We start from the raw sequence: 18,075 nt of genomic DNA, 5'->3' as shown, positions 1-18,075 counted from the left end.
GATGTGGAGACTGCTCCTCACTTTCTTGTCCCCCCAGGGTTGCAGGCCCCATCCCACTTCCTCTCCTCTTCCTTTTCCTTCTTCTTTCTCTTGTCCTACCTGGCTCAGCAGGAATGTATCTGTCCTTGTAGATTTCTAAGGGCCTCTGCTAGTGGCCAGATTGAATCTGTGAGAAAAGTTCCGTTTCTGATGTATTCTTGATGCCTTTTTGGAGAGAGATCCTCTGGCATCTTGATCGTTTTGTCTCTATTTTATTTTTAAACTAGTGAAGGGTTCATCAAATTTCTGTAAATCTTTAGGGATGTTCAGTGAGAATAGTAGGCAGAAATACTTGTTATTTGATATCTTCCAGCTATTTCTCCATAAGATATCAGAATTTGATGCCAAAGAAGCCAAAGATAGAAGATTCGTTTCCAAAAGCAAATCTCGAAACATATGAAAGATTTCACCTCAGAAACTTTAATTTAACAAAACACTGGGAATATACAAGGGTATATGAAAGACAGAGAAGATGTTTATATGGTCATAAAGAAATTGAGACAGTCACACATAATGCTAACAATAATGCAAAAAGAAAGGAGCAACATAAGTCTAATTGGGGAAGACAACCATTTCAGTCTTCAACATCTGCTGAGAAGTGTAAGTTTTTAAGAAAAGATTTACATCATCTTTTGAAACATACATGTTCTCTGAACAGAAACCTGAACTATTTGGAAGGTAATTTAGTCTCTACTGCAGATACTCATTCAAACAATTCTGAACGTAGGCCTCAAGTAGACTTATACTGAAGCATGTCTGAACAGTGAAATTTAAAAACGAGGGGCAAAACTCACAATATACTCAATTTGAGGGATCTGTGAGCCAGAAGTCATTATTCTTGTAGCAAATGATATTTTCTCTCCATTCCATGATGTATAATGATGATAATAGAAGAGATGTAATCCAGCCACCGTTGCTCAGTACATATCATGATATGGCTAATATAGAGCAACTTTCCATGTGTAATAAAATGAGTCAAGCCTTAAATAAGAGCTCCAGCCCCAACAATTACAAAAGTATTCATGATGGTATGAGAAGGTATTCAAGCAATGAAACTGGGTGTTAGGTTGAAGGAGACTTACACTTTATGAAACATCAGGGACCTGAATCTTCACACAGGGATTCTAAAACTAGTAAATGTAGAACTACCTTTTATGAGATATCAGGTCTTTCTCTGAAGAAGAGTATTCATCCTGGAGAGAAGATTTATAATTGTAGTCAATACTGTACAGCTTCTAATCAGTCTTCAGAACTTGGTCAACAGCGGACTATTCAGAATCCACAGAAAGAATACAAGTGTCGGATACGTGGGAAAGACTTCAGTAACTCGTCCAATCTAAGTAGACATAGGAAAGTTAGTACAGGAAGAAGACCTTTCAAATGTACACAGTGTGGCAAAGCGTTTATCTGTCACTCACTTCTCACTCAACATAAGATTACTCACACTGGAGAGAAATGTTATAAATGTACAGAATGTGCAAAGCCGCTATTTCCAGTTCAAATCTTAGTAAACATCACCGAATTCATATGGGGGAGATGCATTATAAATGTATAGAAAGTGGCAAGATCTTTACGAACAGTTCTGCTCTTACTAGACTTCAGCGAATTCATACTGGGGGGAGACCATATAAATGTACAGAATGTGGCAAAGGCTTTAAGTGGAACTCAACTCTTACTCATCATCCGTGAATTCATACTGCAGAGAAACGTTATAAATGTAAAGGATGTGACAAAGCCTTTATCTCTTGCTCACAGCTGACTCGACATCAGCGAATTCATACTGCAGAGAGATCTTAATCATTGTATGAGTGTGATTAAGCCTTTACTTGGAGTTCAGGTTTAACTGCATATCATCAAATCCATACTGCTGCTGCTGCTGCTGCTAAGTCGCTTCAGTCATGTCCGACTCTGTGTGACCCCGTAGATGGCAGCCCACCCGGCTCCCCCGTCCCTGGGATTCTCCAGGCAAGAACACTGGAGTGGGTTGCCATTTCCTTCTCCAATGCATGAAAGTGAAAAGTGAAGTCGCTCAGACATGTTCGACTCTTAGCGACCCCATGGACTGCAGCCTACCAGGCTCCTCCATCCATGGGATTTTCCAGGCAAGAGTACTGGAGTGGGGTGCCATTGCCTTCTCCACAAATCCATACTAGGGGGAAATGATACACATGTACACAATGTGGCAAAGTCTTTAATCAGAAATCAGTTCTCACTACACAGCTGCAAGTTCATACTGGGGAGAAACCTTATAAATGTGCAGAATGTGGCAAAGGCTTTAATCACAGTGGCCATCCCTCTAAACAGCTGAGCGCACACACTGGAGAGAGACCCTCGTAATGGAACTAGTGATGGAAGGGGTTTGTCCTAAACATACATCAGAAAACACCAGTGTTTAATACAAGAAACCTATGGAGATGATGTAGCAAATATGTAGAAAGGTATTTAATAAAAAATCAAATGTAAATAAACATAAGAGACTGCATATTAGAAAGTATTCCATCAATAGTTCTTTTCTGAAGTTTCTCTGAAGGAGAATTACTGTAAGGAGTACTCCATAGTTAAAACACACAGAAAATGGATATATTAGCATGGATCATGAGATGAAGATTGATGGTTAGAAAGTTAGAATTATTAGCAATGTACGCTTGTTTATAATGATGTGATTTTGAGATTATTTGAAATGAATGCAATAAAATTCTCAGATAATCCATATTATGCTTTGCTTCTAGTGTGATGCAAACATGGGTTTTTAATGGTTTATGCTTCTAAGATTAGCCTTTTTATATTGTGTTGCAACCATTTCTCTCTATTCTCCATTAGACGATGAAGGATACCAAAGTGTAAAATGGACAATGACCATCTAGTGGAGGTGTTTGTCATTGATGTGAAATATCCCTGGAGGTTGCCATGATGTAAGTGATCATGGAATCTTTCCATGTCTTAAAATAAGACAGAAGTTGGTTATAAATTTTCAGTAGTTATATCATTTGATTTGTAAGAACACAATCACTTTTCACTACAATATTGATGGATCTTTATAATACAAACACAAGTCATGAATGTTACATAACAATGCTGAAACAAAGACAGCTTCGGTGATAACCCAGAGATGTATTAGAATCCCTTCCTGGAAAAGCCACGTAGTGTATATCATATTGCTAAGTGTTTCCTAGGTTTTGTTTTGTAAGCCATAAAAATCAGAACCCTCACATTATTATATCAGAAAAATGAATATTTTCTCTGTACTTTTGATGTGTATTTATTTAATCATGTATCATAACATAGTTTTATTTCAACTGTGTGAAATTAACACATGACTGTTAATATAAGTGAATGGTTTGTAGTGTTCTGGTTGATTGTAATGAATGAAGTATAACCCAGCATCAGGATTAAGCTTCCCCACCTTATTTAAGGTTTCAGTGAAGAGACCATAACAAACTGTTTGGTAGCACAGAGAGATGGCATATGTAGAAATTAGTTTACTTGCTGGTTTTATACCTCTCATAACCTCATATATTTTTCATCATTTCTGTGTTGCATCTCCTCTCCCATTTTGTAACTACTCAGACATTGTGACGGTTCTCATAACAAGGATCATACAGAGTATTGCTGAGAGTTTACCTGACTTTCTCCATGCTGTTGCTGCCTCAGCATCTGTCTGGGGAGCAGGAAGACTGCGGATCCTTGAACTCACACCAGCCAGTCCTGTGAGCACCTGTACTAGAAGGCCACCTTCCTCGAGACCAAGAGTCTTACTGAATCCCAGTTTCAACGTCACAGGCCCTCCATTCAATGACACCCTCACAAAGCTCACCAGAATGCTGCTTGTCTCAGTTTGAATGGAGAAATCCAACTCAGCCTAGGGAGCCCAGAGCACTTCACCCAGGGTCATGTATAAAGGCTGAACCACAAGTACGGGTGCTTCTTCTGCCTGATTCTGGCTTTGACCTCTGTGAGAAATTCCTGACCTAAATCCTCCCCTACAGAGAGGTCTCAGGTGTGGTGTGTGTGAGTAGTCATCCTCAGGGCTCCTGAATGTTGGATTGCAGGCAGAAACATCAGAACATGCAGGGGATTTGCTGATGACTCCTTTCATGGCCCCACTGTAGACCTGCAGATTCACAACTTCTTAGAGTAGGAACCTGAACTCCAGGGGTTTGTATTCACTGAAATGGTTCAGAAAGACTCTTTAGCCAAGTGGTTTCCATTTGGTTTCCCATCAGGATCACGTGACCAGTGTTAGGAGATGACCTCCCCACAGAGTTATCTGTTGGTCCTGTGGAGCATCAGTGTGGTGTGTAGGGAGGGGAGGCTCGGTTAAGGACATGGCTTCTGGTCCACCTGTGAGCTCTGAGGCCTGGCTTCAGTCTGAGGAGAGGTCACAGGGTTGGTCTCACTGAATTTGCACAGGGGAAGTCAGTCACCTCACATTGTCTGTGTGAGCAGGGTGTTAGGAGCTCTCTGTGGGGAGAGAATAATCAAGAAATAAGTTCACAGGCTGGTCTCCAAGTAGGAAGTGATTGTTCCTGAATCTCTTCCGAGACAGGTCAGGATACGTCAGTCTTCTCAGCTTTTCAAGGTCCTTCTGTCTGTAGGAGCAGTGGTTGCAGGTCCAAGAGCTGTGTTGATGCCCTCAAAGGTATTTTCTCAAAACTCAGAAACGCGTTTGCAGCATAACATCCCCAGAGAAGACAGAACAGGAGGAAAAAGAGGAAATGGCAGCTTCTCAGGTCAATATCTTGTCCTGGGTCTGGGGCTGCATCTGCTTTTCCTCCTGAAATGCCTGGAAGGAGAATCTGCAAGCGTTTAGCTCTCTGCTCCTAATTTGTCTTCCCGGGCATTTCTATCATCTTAATTTTCTCCATTTCCTCTTGTAATAGTGAAGACCAGCCCTTTCAACTACTTCCTTGTGTTCCAGAGCCTTTTCTCCATTGTCTGCATCCTCACTTTCTATGGAGCATGATGAATTCTCAACGTGAATCCGCGACTTTCAACTGTTGAAAATATTCTTTTTGCGAGAGATCAGCATGGAGAGTCACTCCTATCCTCCCTCCCACTGGGATTTGGCATGGTGTTGGGATTTTAGGGATGTTGGGAAATGCAGTGATGACTTAGCACCTGGATGCAATATAGATATTTAAAACAGAGTCTGAAAGTGCCATGATACATAGAGCCAACTCTCTTCTGCCCACGGGATTTTCCAGGCAAGAATTCTGCAGTGGGTTGCCATTTCCTCCTCCAGGGGTTCTCTCATCCCCGACATCGGACCTGCGTCTCCAACATTGGCAGGCAGATTCTTTACCACTGAGCCAGCTGGGAAGCCCAGGGACTCAACTCAGTGCTCCAGAGTTTTTCAGAAAATGTTCAGAAATAAAAGAAAAACTAGGAGATGCTGTCGTTTGCATTACTAAGACTTCCTAGTTCAAATGCATTATTAGGATACTAAACAGGGGTGTATACGTGAAATGAAATTTGCATAAAATTGACATTTTTAAATGTTAGATTCAAGTTATAATTTCCTTGTTAATTCTAAAATGCCCAGTCAGTGATAATGCATGTTTCATGTGATCCATTTACACCATGACATCTGATGCCCACTGGTTCTGGAGATTTCTCTCTGACATCATGAGGTTATGAAGTTCATACTTCTTTCCTCTCTCTTTAAACGAGGTTGTGGAAAAAATGAATAAGTAATGTGTGGAAACACTCATAGTTAATGGGAAAACTCGCCATCTTCTTGATTTCTCGTTGCTTTAGAGAATGAACACTCACCTGTGTTGATTATAGATACCAGGTTTTGGGAGTGACGATTTTCATTATTCAAGCCCAGGTGTGATGTTTCCAGTACACGCCATGCGCATATCACTGACACAGTCTTCTGACCACATTTCTGTATTTTTTCAAAATATTTGGTGGTTTAGTCGTTAGTCATGTCTGCCTGTTGCGATTCCATGGACTGCAGCCCACCGGCTCCTCTGTCCATGGAATTTGCCAGGCAGGAATACTGGAGTGAATTGACATTTCCTTCTCCATCAAAATATTTACAACAATCATATTGGTGCTAATCTATTTTCTACTGTGGCAAAACATATAGCTCAACAGAAATGATAGCTTTTCAATAAAGAAGTATGTCAGAACCAAAAGCTCTAACTTACCTTATACTGCTGTGAATGTTTGCATGCTAAAGTTATTTAAAATATACAAAGAATATCCTTCACAAGTATATGTGTATACTTTAATCCATTAAAAATAATCTTCATTTCTTTAATTGACATGAATAGATTTACTTTAATACTCTTAGTAGGTATATTTTAATGTATGTCTGTGTGCATGAAATGTTGAAATTATTTTTTCTTGCTTTAATATTCTCCCCAGTGATATAGTTCTTTTTAAAAACTACACCTATTTATTTCTTTGGCTTGGTTGTGTCTTACTTGTAGCATGGAGGATCTTTTAGCCATGTGGAAGATTTTGCTGCAGCAGCAAATTTTAGTTGTGAAATGTGGGATCTAATTCTCTAACCAGGGATTGAACCTAGCCCCCTGCATTGGTGATTCTGAAAGCTGGAATTTAAGGATTGTGGAGCAATCCAAGGGAGAGGACTTAGTTCCTGGGGCACCAGGGAAGACACTATGGTTTGGACAGTTCCCTGGCATCACCAACTCAGGGGGAAATGTTTGAGCAAGCTCTGGGAGATGACGAAGGACAGGGAGCCCTGGCGTGCTGCAATCCATAGGGTTGCAAAAAGTTAGACACTACTGAGCGACTGAACAACAACAAGTCACATCTGTACATGACTACTGGAAAAGCCATAGCTATATTTGCTGAAAACAAAATGTCATATGGTAAACATCATAATTTCTGTAGCATTTTCAGATAGCCTTCTTTCTCCTAGTGATATGCATAGAATAACTGCATATGTGTTTTATGACTTGAAAGTTTAATATCAAAGAAACCAACAACCCACTCAATAAATGGACAGAAGCCCTAATCCTCCAAAAGGAACATTTACATGGGGAAAGTCTACATGCAATATGCTCAACATCACTAACAACTAGAGAAATGCAAATCAAAACTACAATGAAGGAGAATAAGATATCGAAGAAGTAGGTGGACGTGGAATACTTCTCTCTCCACGGATACATAAGGAATACACCTTCAGACACAGAAGTGCATGGACAACTCCAGCTGAGAGTGGACAGGAGTACCTGACCAGTGGAAAGGAATATACAGAACCACGCAAAACTCGACAGGATCAAGGAACTAGGGGGAAAACAGGAGTGTTAGTAGGACTGGACCTGCCCTTGGCGGGTGGGGGAACTGAAGCAGGGATCTTCTCCCCACAATGGGGCAGTTGTCTGAGTCAGAGGAGAAACAGTTAAGGCTGAGAGTGAAACAGGTGATCTGTGACAGCCTCAAGGGAATGAGAATCAGACAGTCCTTGCTGCAGCCATGCGTGCCTCAGACAGGGATGCAGGTGCCCTGGAAGGTGCAGCGGCTGGGAGCTGGAGTTTATGGATTGTAGAGCAATCCCAGAGCGAGGACTGCTATTTACTGCGGAGAGAGGGATCCAGGAGATGTGAGGGGGGAGACTGTGGTGGGAAATTCCTATAGGGGAAAGTCAGGTAGCCATGGAAGCAAGGCGGTAACTGCTGAGTCAGGCACACATAAGAGGTGGAGCTATCACCATAGCCTCTCTCTCCCCACACACCGGCATCCACAACTGAACAATAAAGAATCTGGCCCATCAATCGCGCCTGACCTCTGGACTAAAAAGTAAGACCACACCCAGGGGGCCCCTTTCAGTGCCTGACACGCTATCTACAGAGTAAGACCCCACCCAGGGTGCCCCTTTCAGTGCCTGACACGCTATCTACAGAGTAAGACCCCACCCAGGAGGCCCCTTTCAGTGCCTGACACGCTATCTACAGAGTAAGACCCCAGCCAGGGCGGCCCCTCCATGGGCCTGACCCGCTGAAGAACAGAGAAGGACCCCAGACAATGGAGCCCTCTTTGTGTCTGAACAGGCAGAGCTATGGGGAAAGACTGACCAGAGAGGCCTGCTGATCGCCAGGTACAAGAGCCTCAGAAAAGACTGTGATAGGGCCTTGACTCCTGCAGCGGAGGCAGTTCGTGTCCTTCCACACTTGGCGTCACCAGGGTCCCTGCAAGCCAAGCAGCTGCGCCCCCTTCACACTCAACTCTCTCTGGGGCAGAGCAGCCACAGGCCAAAAACAAGTCTATGCACACAGGGTCATTTTGTCCTGTCCAACTCTTTGTGACCCTGTAGACTGTGTCCCACTAGGCTTTTCTGTCAGGGGATTCTCCAGGCAAGAACACTGGAGTGTCCTGGCCAATACTGGTTGCCACACCCTTCTAGAGTACTGCATTTCCTGCTGCTTCAGCCACCAACTCCCCTGAGTACCTGGTGCTGCCAGAACCCATGAGACCCAAGCAGCTGCAGCACCTCCACAGCTGGCCCTCACCGGGGCAACCCAAGCCCTCCAGGGCAGCCTCAGGAGCAAACCCCAGTGGATGACCCACAGGCAGAGGTGAAATTAAAAACACAGTTGAAACCCAGGGGGCAGTGTGCCTAAGGAAGACCCAAAACTTTCCCACCAGCTCTACATGCTGCACATTAAATCCACGTGATCAACTAGGTCGACCTTGTCCATGCAATATATAAAAGAATATTGAGAGCATTCACTGAAGAAAATACAATAGTTCTGATAGCTATGGACCTTCAAGGCAAGAACACACAAGAGTAGGACAAGATTCGAATCTGAGCAGATCTGAGCTGGTCCAGAGATCAGCATAGTGTGGGAAAGGAGTGCTCCTAGGGAGGTGAGGTCGACTGGGACTCCCAACGAGGGAAAGGACACTGACAGCAGTGACTCAAGAAAAACATTTATGATTTTTATCTTTTGACTAGTTCTGAAGATTCTTTTGGAATTTTTTTCTTTCCTCCCCACCCCCCTCCCCCCCCAATCTATTGTAGTTCTCAATTTCATTGGCACTATGAAATCTTATTAAGCTTTTTAGGTTTATTATTATTATTATTATTTCAGTCACATTTTTTATTCTTATAAACCTATGCCTCTACATTGGGCTTTACCAGTTCTGTGGAATTTTACTTTTTTCCCCTCTCTCTCCCTTTATAATTTAATTTTTTTAAATTATTATTTTTTCTACATTTATTTATTTATTTGCTTTTCCTACTATTCTTTCCAACTTAGAGTTAATCCTTAATGTATATAAATCATTATCTACCTCTATTTAGCTTTGCCTATCTATTCTTTCTTCTCTTTCTTTACTTTCCTCTCAACATATTTGTTAGTTTTATTTTCATTTCTTTCTTCCCCCCTTGGTATCTTGCTTCAGTTTTCATTTCCAGTTTGTGCTTTAGTTAATTTTGTTCTTAACTGGTCAATTTTTTTTTTTCCCTTTGTTGGCTGAGTCAATCTACTGTACTTTATTTTTCTTGGGCTGTTTTGACTTTGCTCATGGGTGTATATGCATATGTGTATATTCCATTACTGTAGTTATTATTTGCCTGACTTCGTAGCTGCCATTTGCCTGCAGTTCATCTTGGATTTATTGTCTTGGGGTATTTGTTTTAGTCTCACTTATTGTCATGACAAATCACTTGTGGAATCTTCCTCCCTGACCAGAAATCAAGCCCTGAACGTTTGGAATGGAAACACTGACTTCAGGAGCCTAGACTCCCAGAGAACTAAGCCTAGGGAGTATCAAATAGTGAGAACTCACACAAAGAAAATCACTTGAATACAAGACCCAACCCCCAGTAACACCCTGTGCAGGACACCTCATCCAAGCAACAAACAAAACACAAATACAAACCCAATCATCAGCAGACAGGATTACCACCTCATTCCCCTTGCCATTCAGGGGAAAACAACAAACACACAGAAACTCAGCACAACTCTCACCCTATAAGAAGCTTACACAAACCACTGGACCAACCTTAGCAGGGCAGAAACGAAAAGGAAGAAAGACTTCAACCTTGAAACCTGAGAAAAGAAGACCTCGGCTGATTCATGTCAATGTGTGACAAAACCCACTGAAATGTTGTGAAGTGATTGGCCTCCAACTAATAAAATAATATTAAAAAAAAAAAAAAAAAAGAAGACCTCAAAATACAGTAAGTTAAAATAAAAAAAATACTGAAAAGGCAGAGAAATAAGAGACAAAAGAGGAATGAACTAGAAACACAGAAGTCCAAATAAATGAGGAAATAGGCAAAAGACCTGAAAAAAAATTTAGAATAATGACAGTAATGATGAAAAACCTTGAAAACAAAACGGAGAAAATGCTAGGATCAGTTAACAAAGACTTAGGAGAATTAAAATGCTGGGTTGGAAGAAACACAAGCTGGAATCAAGGTTGCCAGGAGAAATATCAATAACCTCAGATATGCAGATGACACCACACTTATGGTAGAAAGTGAAGAGGACTTAAAAAGCCTCTTGATGAAAGTGAAAGAGGGAAGTGAAAACGTTGGCTTAAAGTTTAATATTCAGAAAACTAAGATCATGGCATCTGCTCCCATCACCTCATGGGAAATAGATGGGGAGACAGTGGAAACAGGGTCAGACTTTATTTTTTTGGGTGCTCCAAAATCAATGCAGATGGTGACTGCAGCCATGAAATTAAAAGATGCTTACTCCTTGGAAGCAAAGTTATGATCAAACTAGATAGCATATTAAAAAGCAGACACATTATTTGCCAACAAAGGTCCATTTGGTCAAAGCTATGGTTTTTCCAGTGGTCATGTATGGATGTGAGTGTTGCACTGTGAAGAAAGCTGAGCGCCGAAAAAGTATTGCTTTTGAACTGTGGTGTTTGAGAAGACGGTTGAGAGTCCCGTGGACTGCAAGGAGATCCGACCAGTCCATCATAAAGGAGATCAGCCCTGGGTGTTCACTGCAAGGACTGATGTAGAAGATGAAACTCCAGTACTTTGGCCACCTCATGTGAAGAGTTGACTCATTGGAAAAGACCCTGATTGCTGGGAGGGATTGGGGGCAGGAGGGCAAGGGGATGACAGAGAATGAGATGGCTGGATGGCATCACCGACTCGATGGGCATGAGTTTGAGTAAACTCTGGGAGTTCATGATGGACAGGGAGGCCTGGCGTGCTGCGATTCATGAGGTGGCAAAAAGGTGGACACAACTGAGCGACTGAACTGAACTGAGAAGAATTAAAGAATAAACACATAGAGACAACACAATTACTGAAATTAAAAATATTCTAGAAGAAATCAATAGCAGAATATGCGAAGCAGAAGAACGAGTCAGTGAGCTGGAAGATAAAATGGTTCTATTTTGTCTTTAGAAATAGCTTCTGAAGAGCAGAATAAAGTAAAAAGAATGAAAAGAACTGAGGAGTGTCTCAGAGACCTCTGGGAGAATATCAAACACACCGATATTTGAATTATAGGGGTCCTAGAAGAAGAAGAGAAAAGGAAAGGGTATGAGAAATTTTTTGAAGAGATTATAGTAAAAAAATTACTCCTACATAGAAAAGATATAGCCAACCAAGTCCAAGAGACACAAAGAGTACCACATAGAAGAAACTGAAGGAGAAACACACCAACACATACTAATCAAACTAACAAAGACTAAACACAGAGAAGGAATATTAAAAGCAGCAAGGGAAAAGCAATAAGCAACATATAAGGGAAAACCCCACACATGTAACAGCTGATCTTTCTGCAGAAACTCTGCAGGGTAGAAGGGAATGGCAGGATATACTTAAATCTCTGAAATGGAAGAATGTGCAACCAAGATTACTGTACCCAGAAGGATCTCATTCAAAATTGATGGAGAAATTAAAAGGTTTTCAGACAAGCAAAAGTTAAGAGAATCCAGTAGCAGCAAACCAGCTTTTCAACAAATGTTAAAGGGACTTGTATAGTCAAGAAATACAAGGGAAGAAAAGAGATCTACAGAATCAAGCCCAAACAATTAAGAAAATGGCAATAGGAACATATTTATCAATAATTACTTTAAATGTAAATGGATTAAATGCTCCATCTGAAAGACACAGACTGGCCAAATGGATGCACATTCAAGACCCATGTATATGCTGTCGACAAGAAACCCACTTCAAAGCTAAAGACACATATGGACCAAAATTGAGAGAATGGAAAAATATATTCCATGCAAATGGGAAGCAAAAGAAAGCTGGAGTAGCAATCTTCATATCAGGCAAAATAGACCTTAAAATAAAGAATATTGCAAGAGATAAGGAAGGACACTACATAATGATCAAGGGATCATTCCAAGAGGAAGACATAACAATTGTAAATATCTATGTACACGACATAGGAACACCTCAATACATAAGACAACCCCTAACAGACATAAAAGGAGAAATTGGCAGTAACACAATGAAAATAGGAGACTTTAACACTCCAGTCACACCAAGGGACAGATCATCAAAACAGAAAATAAGAAAACACAAGTCTTAAAAGATACATTAGATGAGATGAATCTCATGGATAACTTCAGGACATTCCATCCAAATACAGAGGGATACACCTTCTTCTCAAGTGCACATGGAACATGCTCCAGGACAGACCACATCTTGGGTCACAAATCAAACCTTACTAAATTGAAGAAAATTGAAATTGTATCAAGCATCTTCTCCAACCACAACGCTATGAGATTTGATATCAATTTCAAGAAAAAAAAAAAAAAAAAAACCAAAAAACTGTAAGAAACACAAACACAAGGAGATTAAACAACACGTTTCTAAATAACCAAGAGGTCGCTGAAGAAATCAAAAGGGAAATAAAAAATTATCTAGAAACAAACGACAATGAAAACATGACATCTCAAAACCTATGGGATGCAGCAAAAGCATTTGCAAGAGGGAAGCTTATAGCAATAAAATCCTACCTCAAGAAACAAGAAAAACATCGAATAGACAACCTAACCTGACACCTAGAACAACTGCAAAATGAAGAACAAACCCCCCCTAGAATTAGTAGAAGGAAATAAATCATAAACATCCGAGTGGAAATAAATGAAAAAGAAATGAAAGAAGCAATAGTAAAGATTAATGAAACTAAAAGCAGGTTCTTGGAGAAGATTAACAAAATTGACAAACCTTTAGCCAGACTCATCAAGAAAAAGAGAAAGTGAAAGTGAAGTCGCTTAGTCATGTCCGACTCTTTGTGACTCCATGGACTGTAGCCTACCACGCTCCTCCGTAAAATGACAGATGGAGAAATTCCCTCTCATTTGAAAATCCCTCAAATTGAAAATCCTTCTCAGGTACTTTGGCTCCATTCCGCTACTCATAATCTAAAGGGAGGCACAGTTCAGTCGTCAACTAACTTTTCATAGAATGACGTCTCATGGAGATAAACTACACAAGCAGACACATGAAACTCCCTTCCTTTCTTAGACCTCAGTATTTCTTACTCCTTCCAAATGAATCCCTGTCTGTCTACAGGGACCAAAGGGAATAGAACCTTCCTCAAGCATTTCAATAGTCTCTTTGGAGAAGATTGGCATAAAATTTGATTGTTGTTTTATCGCTAGCAACTGAGCAATAAAGGTTTTCACATACAATCTCAGTTCCCCAAGCCTGTGTCACATCGAAGTTACAGGTGAAAAGATAATTGCAGTTCTGAAGGGACGTGAATCACAGGATGACAAGCCCTTATCTAGGCGTTTGGCTGCCTCCCTCCCTATCACAGGGGCAGCGTGCGGTGACCAGAACCATGAGCCCACTATCCGGGCAATGGGAGGACGTCAAGTGAGTAGTTTCTGTTTCAGCCTGAGGGCAAGAATCTGCAAGAAACAGGTGCTTTGGGGAGTCTGGGTTGGTGACCATACAGGAAAAAGAAAGTGTTCGGACTCAAAGTAATCCAAGGCCAAAGCAACATGGGAAGGAGGAATAATTTTAAAAACTCAATGGAGCTATTAAAGAGAGATTAGGTGCTATACCAAATGTCAGTTCCCAATACCTCCTAAAATATCTTAGTGTAATTCTTTTTGAAAAATATTTATTTGGCTGTGCCGAACCGTACTTGTAGAATATGGGATCTAATTCCATGATGAGGGATCAAACCTAGGCCTTCAACCCCAACCTCCCCCTCCCACCACCCACATTGGGAAGGAGGAATCTTAGTCACTGGGCCACCAAGGAAGTCACAGTGTAATTTTTGTGACAGTGATCGCTACTGTTGAATTCAAGCCATATGAAACCTGATGTTTAATGTAACTAGTGACTGCAACTGCATACATAGATCTGAAATCATGGAGTACCTTACAGAAATCATGCATTTTTAGGGTTAATATACGTGTGCCAAAAGCAGCTCTATGATTAATAAAAAGAAATTAAAATTATGGGTTTGATTTGTCTTTAATAGAAACAGTGGATACAGTTCACAATTTTCTGCTCAGTCGTGTCGGACTCTTTGAAATGCCATGTATTGTAGACCGCCAGGCTCCTCTGTCCATGGAAGTCTCCAGGGAAGAATACTGTCTCCTTCTTCATTCAGTTCAGTTCAGATGCTCAGTCATGTCCGACTCATTACAACCCCATGGGCTGCAGCACGCCAGGCCTCCCTGTCCATCACCAACTCCCAATGTCTATTCAAACTCATGTCCATTGAGGTGTGATGCCATCCAACCATCTCATCCTCTGTTGTCCCATCTCCTCCCACCCTCAATCTTTCCCAGCATCTGGGTCTTCTCAAATAAATCAGTTCTTTTCATCATGGGGTCAAAGTATTGGAGTTTCAACTTCAACATCATTCCTTCCAATATTTAGGGCTGATTTCCTTTAGGATGGACTGGTTGGATCTCCTTGTAGTACAATGGACTCTCAAGAGTCTTCTCCAACACCACAGTTCAAAAACATCAATTCTTCGGAGCTCAGCTTTCTTCATAGTCCACTTGCACACCCATACATGACTACTGGATAAACCATAGTCGTGACTAGACCTAGGTTTGTTGGCAAAGTAATGTCTCTGCTTTTTAATATACTGTCTAGGTTGGTCATAACTATTCTTCCCAGGAGTAAGGCTCTTTTAATTTCATGGCTGCAGTCACCATCTGCACTGATTTTGGAGCCCCCCAAAATAAATCCTGCCACTGTTTCCACTGTTTTCCCATCTATTTGCCATGGAGTGATGGGGCCAGATGCCATGATCTTAGTTTTCTGAAGGCTGGGCTTTAAGCCAAATTTTTGACTCTCTTCTTTCACTCTCATCAAGAAGCTCTTTAGTTCTTCGTTTTCTGCCATAAGGGTGGTGTCCTCTGCATAGCTGAGGTGATTCTATTTCTCCCATCAATCTTGATTTCAGCTTGTACTCTTCCAGCATTTCTCAGTATGTACTCTGCATATAAGTTCAATAAACAGGGTGACAATATACACACCTGACGTACCCTTTCCCTATTTGGAACCAGTCTGTTGTTCCATGTGGAGTTCTAACTGTTGCTTCCTGACCTCTATACAGATTTCTCAAGAGGCAGCTCAGGTGATCTGGTATTCCCATTTTTCTAAGAATTTTCCAGTTTCTGGTGAAGGTTACTGTTCGTTGTGGGTTAACATTTCATTCATTACAACCAACTGAAACACTAAAAACCATTCACTTCTACTAATAGCCTTGTATGAATTTCACATATAGTTGACATAAAACCTTTAATAAGACATGGTATGATCCATGATTAAATACATATCAAAAGTACAGAGAAAGTTATCATTTTTCTGATTTTTATGGTGTACAAACAAAGCCTAGGAAACAATCAGTAAACCTGGTACACAGTACTTGTCTGCCTTTTCCAGGAAGGGTTTCCAATACATTTCTAGGTTATCACAGAAGCTGTCTTTATTGCAACACTGTCAAGTAATATTCACGACGTGCTGAAATTATAAAGGCACATCAGTATTGTAGTGAACTGTGATGGGGTTCCTCTTTCAAATCAATTGATAGACCTATTGAAAATTTATAACCAACTTCTGTCTTCCTTTAATACTTGAAGACATTCCATGATCACTTACATCATGGCAACCTCCTGATATTTCACATCAATGACAAACATCTCCATTTAGATGTTCATTGTCCATTTTACTCTATGGTATCCTTCATCTTCTAATGAAGAATAGATAGAAATGGTTGCAACACAATATGAAAAGGCTAATCTTTCAAGCATAAACCATTCAAAACCTATGTTTGCATACACACTATAGAAGTGAAGCATAGTATGGATTATTTGAACACTGAATTACATTCACTTCTAATAATCTCAAATCACGTCATTATTAAAAAACCATACATTGCTAATGATTCAAACTTTTGTACCATCAATCCACATCTATGATTCATGCTAATATATCCATTTTCTGTGAGTTTTAACCATGGAGTACTCCCTACAGTACTTCTCCTTCAGAGAAACTTCAGAAAAGAGGATTGATGAAATACATTCTAATATGCAGTCTCTTATGTTTCTTTACATTAAAATTTTGATTAAATACTTTTCTACATATTTGTCACATCATTTTCATAGGTTTCTTGTATAAACTCCCAAGTTTTCTGATGCATACTTATGACAAACCTTTCATCACTTCTTCCATTCCTAGTTTTCTTCCCCGGTGTGTGTTCTCAGCTGTTTAGTGAGATAACCAATATGACTAAAGCCTTTGCCACAACCTTCATGCTTTTAAGGTTTCTCTCCAGTATGAACTCGCAGATGTTTAGTGAGAATTGATTTCTGATTAAAGGCTTTGCCACATTCTGTACATTTATACGGTTTCTCTCCAGTATGCACTCGCAGATGTGCGATAAGATTGACATTCTGATTAAAGGCTTTGCCACATTCTGTACATTTATACGGTTTCTCTCCAGTATGCACTCGCAGATGTGTTGTAAGATTGAATTTCTGAGTAAAGGCTTTGCCACATTCTGTACATTTATAAGGTTTCTCTCCAGTATGAACTCGCAGATGTTTAGTGTGTTTTGATTTGTCATTAAAGCCTTTGCCACATTCTATACACTTATACGGTCTCTCCCCAGTATGAATTCGCTGATGTCTAGTAAGAGCAGAACTGTTCATGAAGGACTTCCCACATTCTGTACACTTATAATGCTTCTCCCCCATATGAATTTGGTGATGATTACTAAGATTTGAACTCGCAATAAAGGCTTTGCCACATTCTGAACATTTATAACATTTCTCTCCAGTGTGAGTAAGCTGATGTTGAGTAAGAAGTGAGTGATGGACAAATGTTTTGTCACATTCTGTACATTTGAAAGATGTCTTTCCTGGATGAATTTTCCTATGTCTTCTTAGATTGGATGAGGTACTAAAGAATTTCCTATGTATCTTACGTTGGTTTTCTTTCTGTAAATTTTGAATAGTTTGCTGCTGTACAAGCTCTGAAGACTGATTAGAAGCTTTACCACATTCACTACAATTATAAGCCTTTTCTCCAGCGTGAATCCTCTTTAGAGAAAGAACTGACATCTGATAAGAGATATGTCTGCATTTATTACTTTTAGAATCCCTGTGTGAAGATCCGGGTCCCTGATGTTTCATAAGGTTTGACTCTCCTTCAACCTTATACCCAGTTTGATTGCTTGAATACCTTCTCAATCCACCATAAATACCCTTATAATTACTGGGGCTGGAACTCTTGCTTAAGGCCTGACTAATTTTATTACACGTGGAAAGCTGTTCTGTATTAGCTATATCATGACGTACATTGAACAATGACGGTTGGACTACATCTCTTCCATTATCATCAACACTATTCATCGTGGAATGGAGAGGAAATATCTTTTGATGGAAGAATAATGATTTCCTGCTCACAGATCCCTCAAATTGAGTATATGGTGAGTTTTGTCCCTCATTTTTAAATTTCAGGTGTTCAGACATGCTTGAACCTATGCTTAAATGAAGGCTACGTTCAGAATTGTTTGAGTGAGTATTTGCAGTAGAGACTAAATCACCTTCCAAATACACCACGTTTCCTTTCAGAGAACATGTGTGTTCCTC

The 18,075-nt window shown here is 40.4% G+C and overlaps 1 protein-coding gene across 1 annotated transcript; it reads right to left on the bottom strand.

The window, feature by feature from the left end:
* Nucleotides 1-16,656: 16,656 nt before the first annotated feature.
* Nucleotides 16,657-17,544, bottom strand: LOC136157637 (zinc finger protein 93-like). Its single transcript, XM_065919457.1, is given in 1 exon segment — nucleotides 16,657-17,544. A coding segment is annotated over 1 exon segment (888 nt).
* Nucleotides 17,545-18,075: the final 531 nt, after the last annotated feature.

This window comes from Muntiacus reevesi, chromosome 2 (assembly GCF_963930625.1).
Source record: "Muntiacus reevesi chromosome 2, mMunRee1.1, whole genome shotgun sequence".
Classification (NCBI taxonomy): Eukaryota; Metazoa; Chordata; class Mammalia; order Artiodactyla; family Cervidae; genus Muntiacus; species Muntiacus reevesi.
Note: the sequence above shows the minus strand (reverse complement) of the source record. Positions and strands in the feature narration are given on the sequence as shown.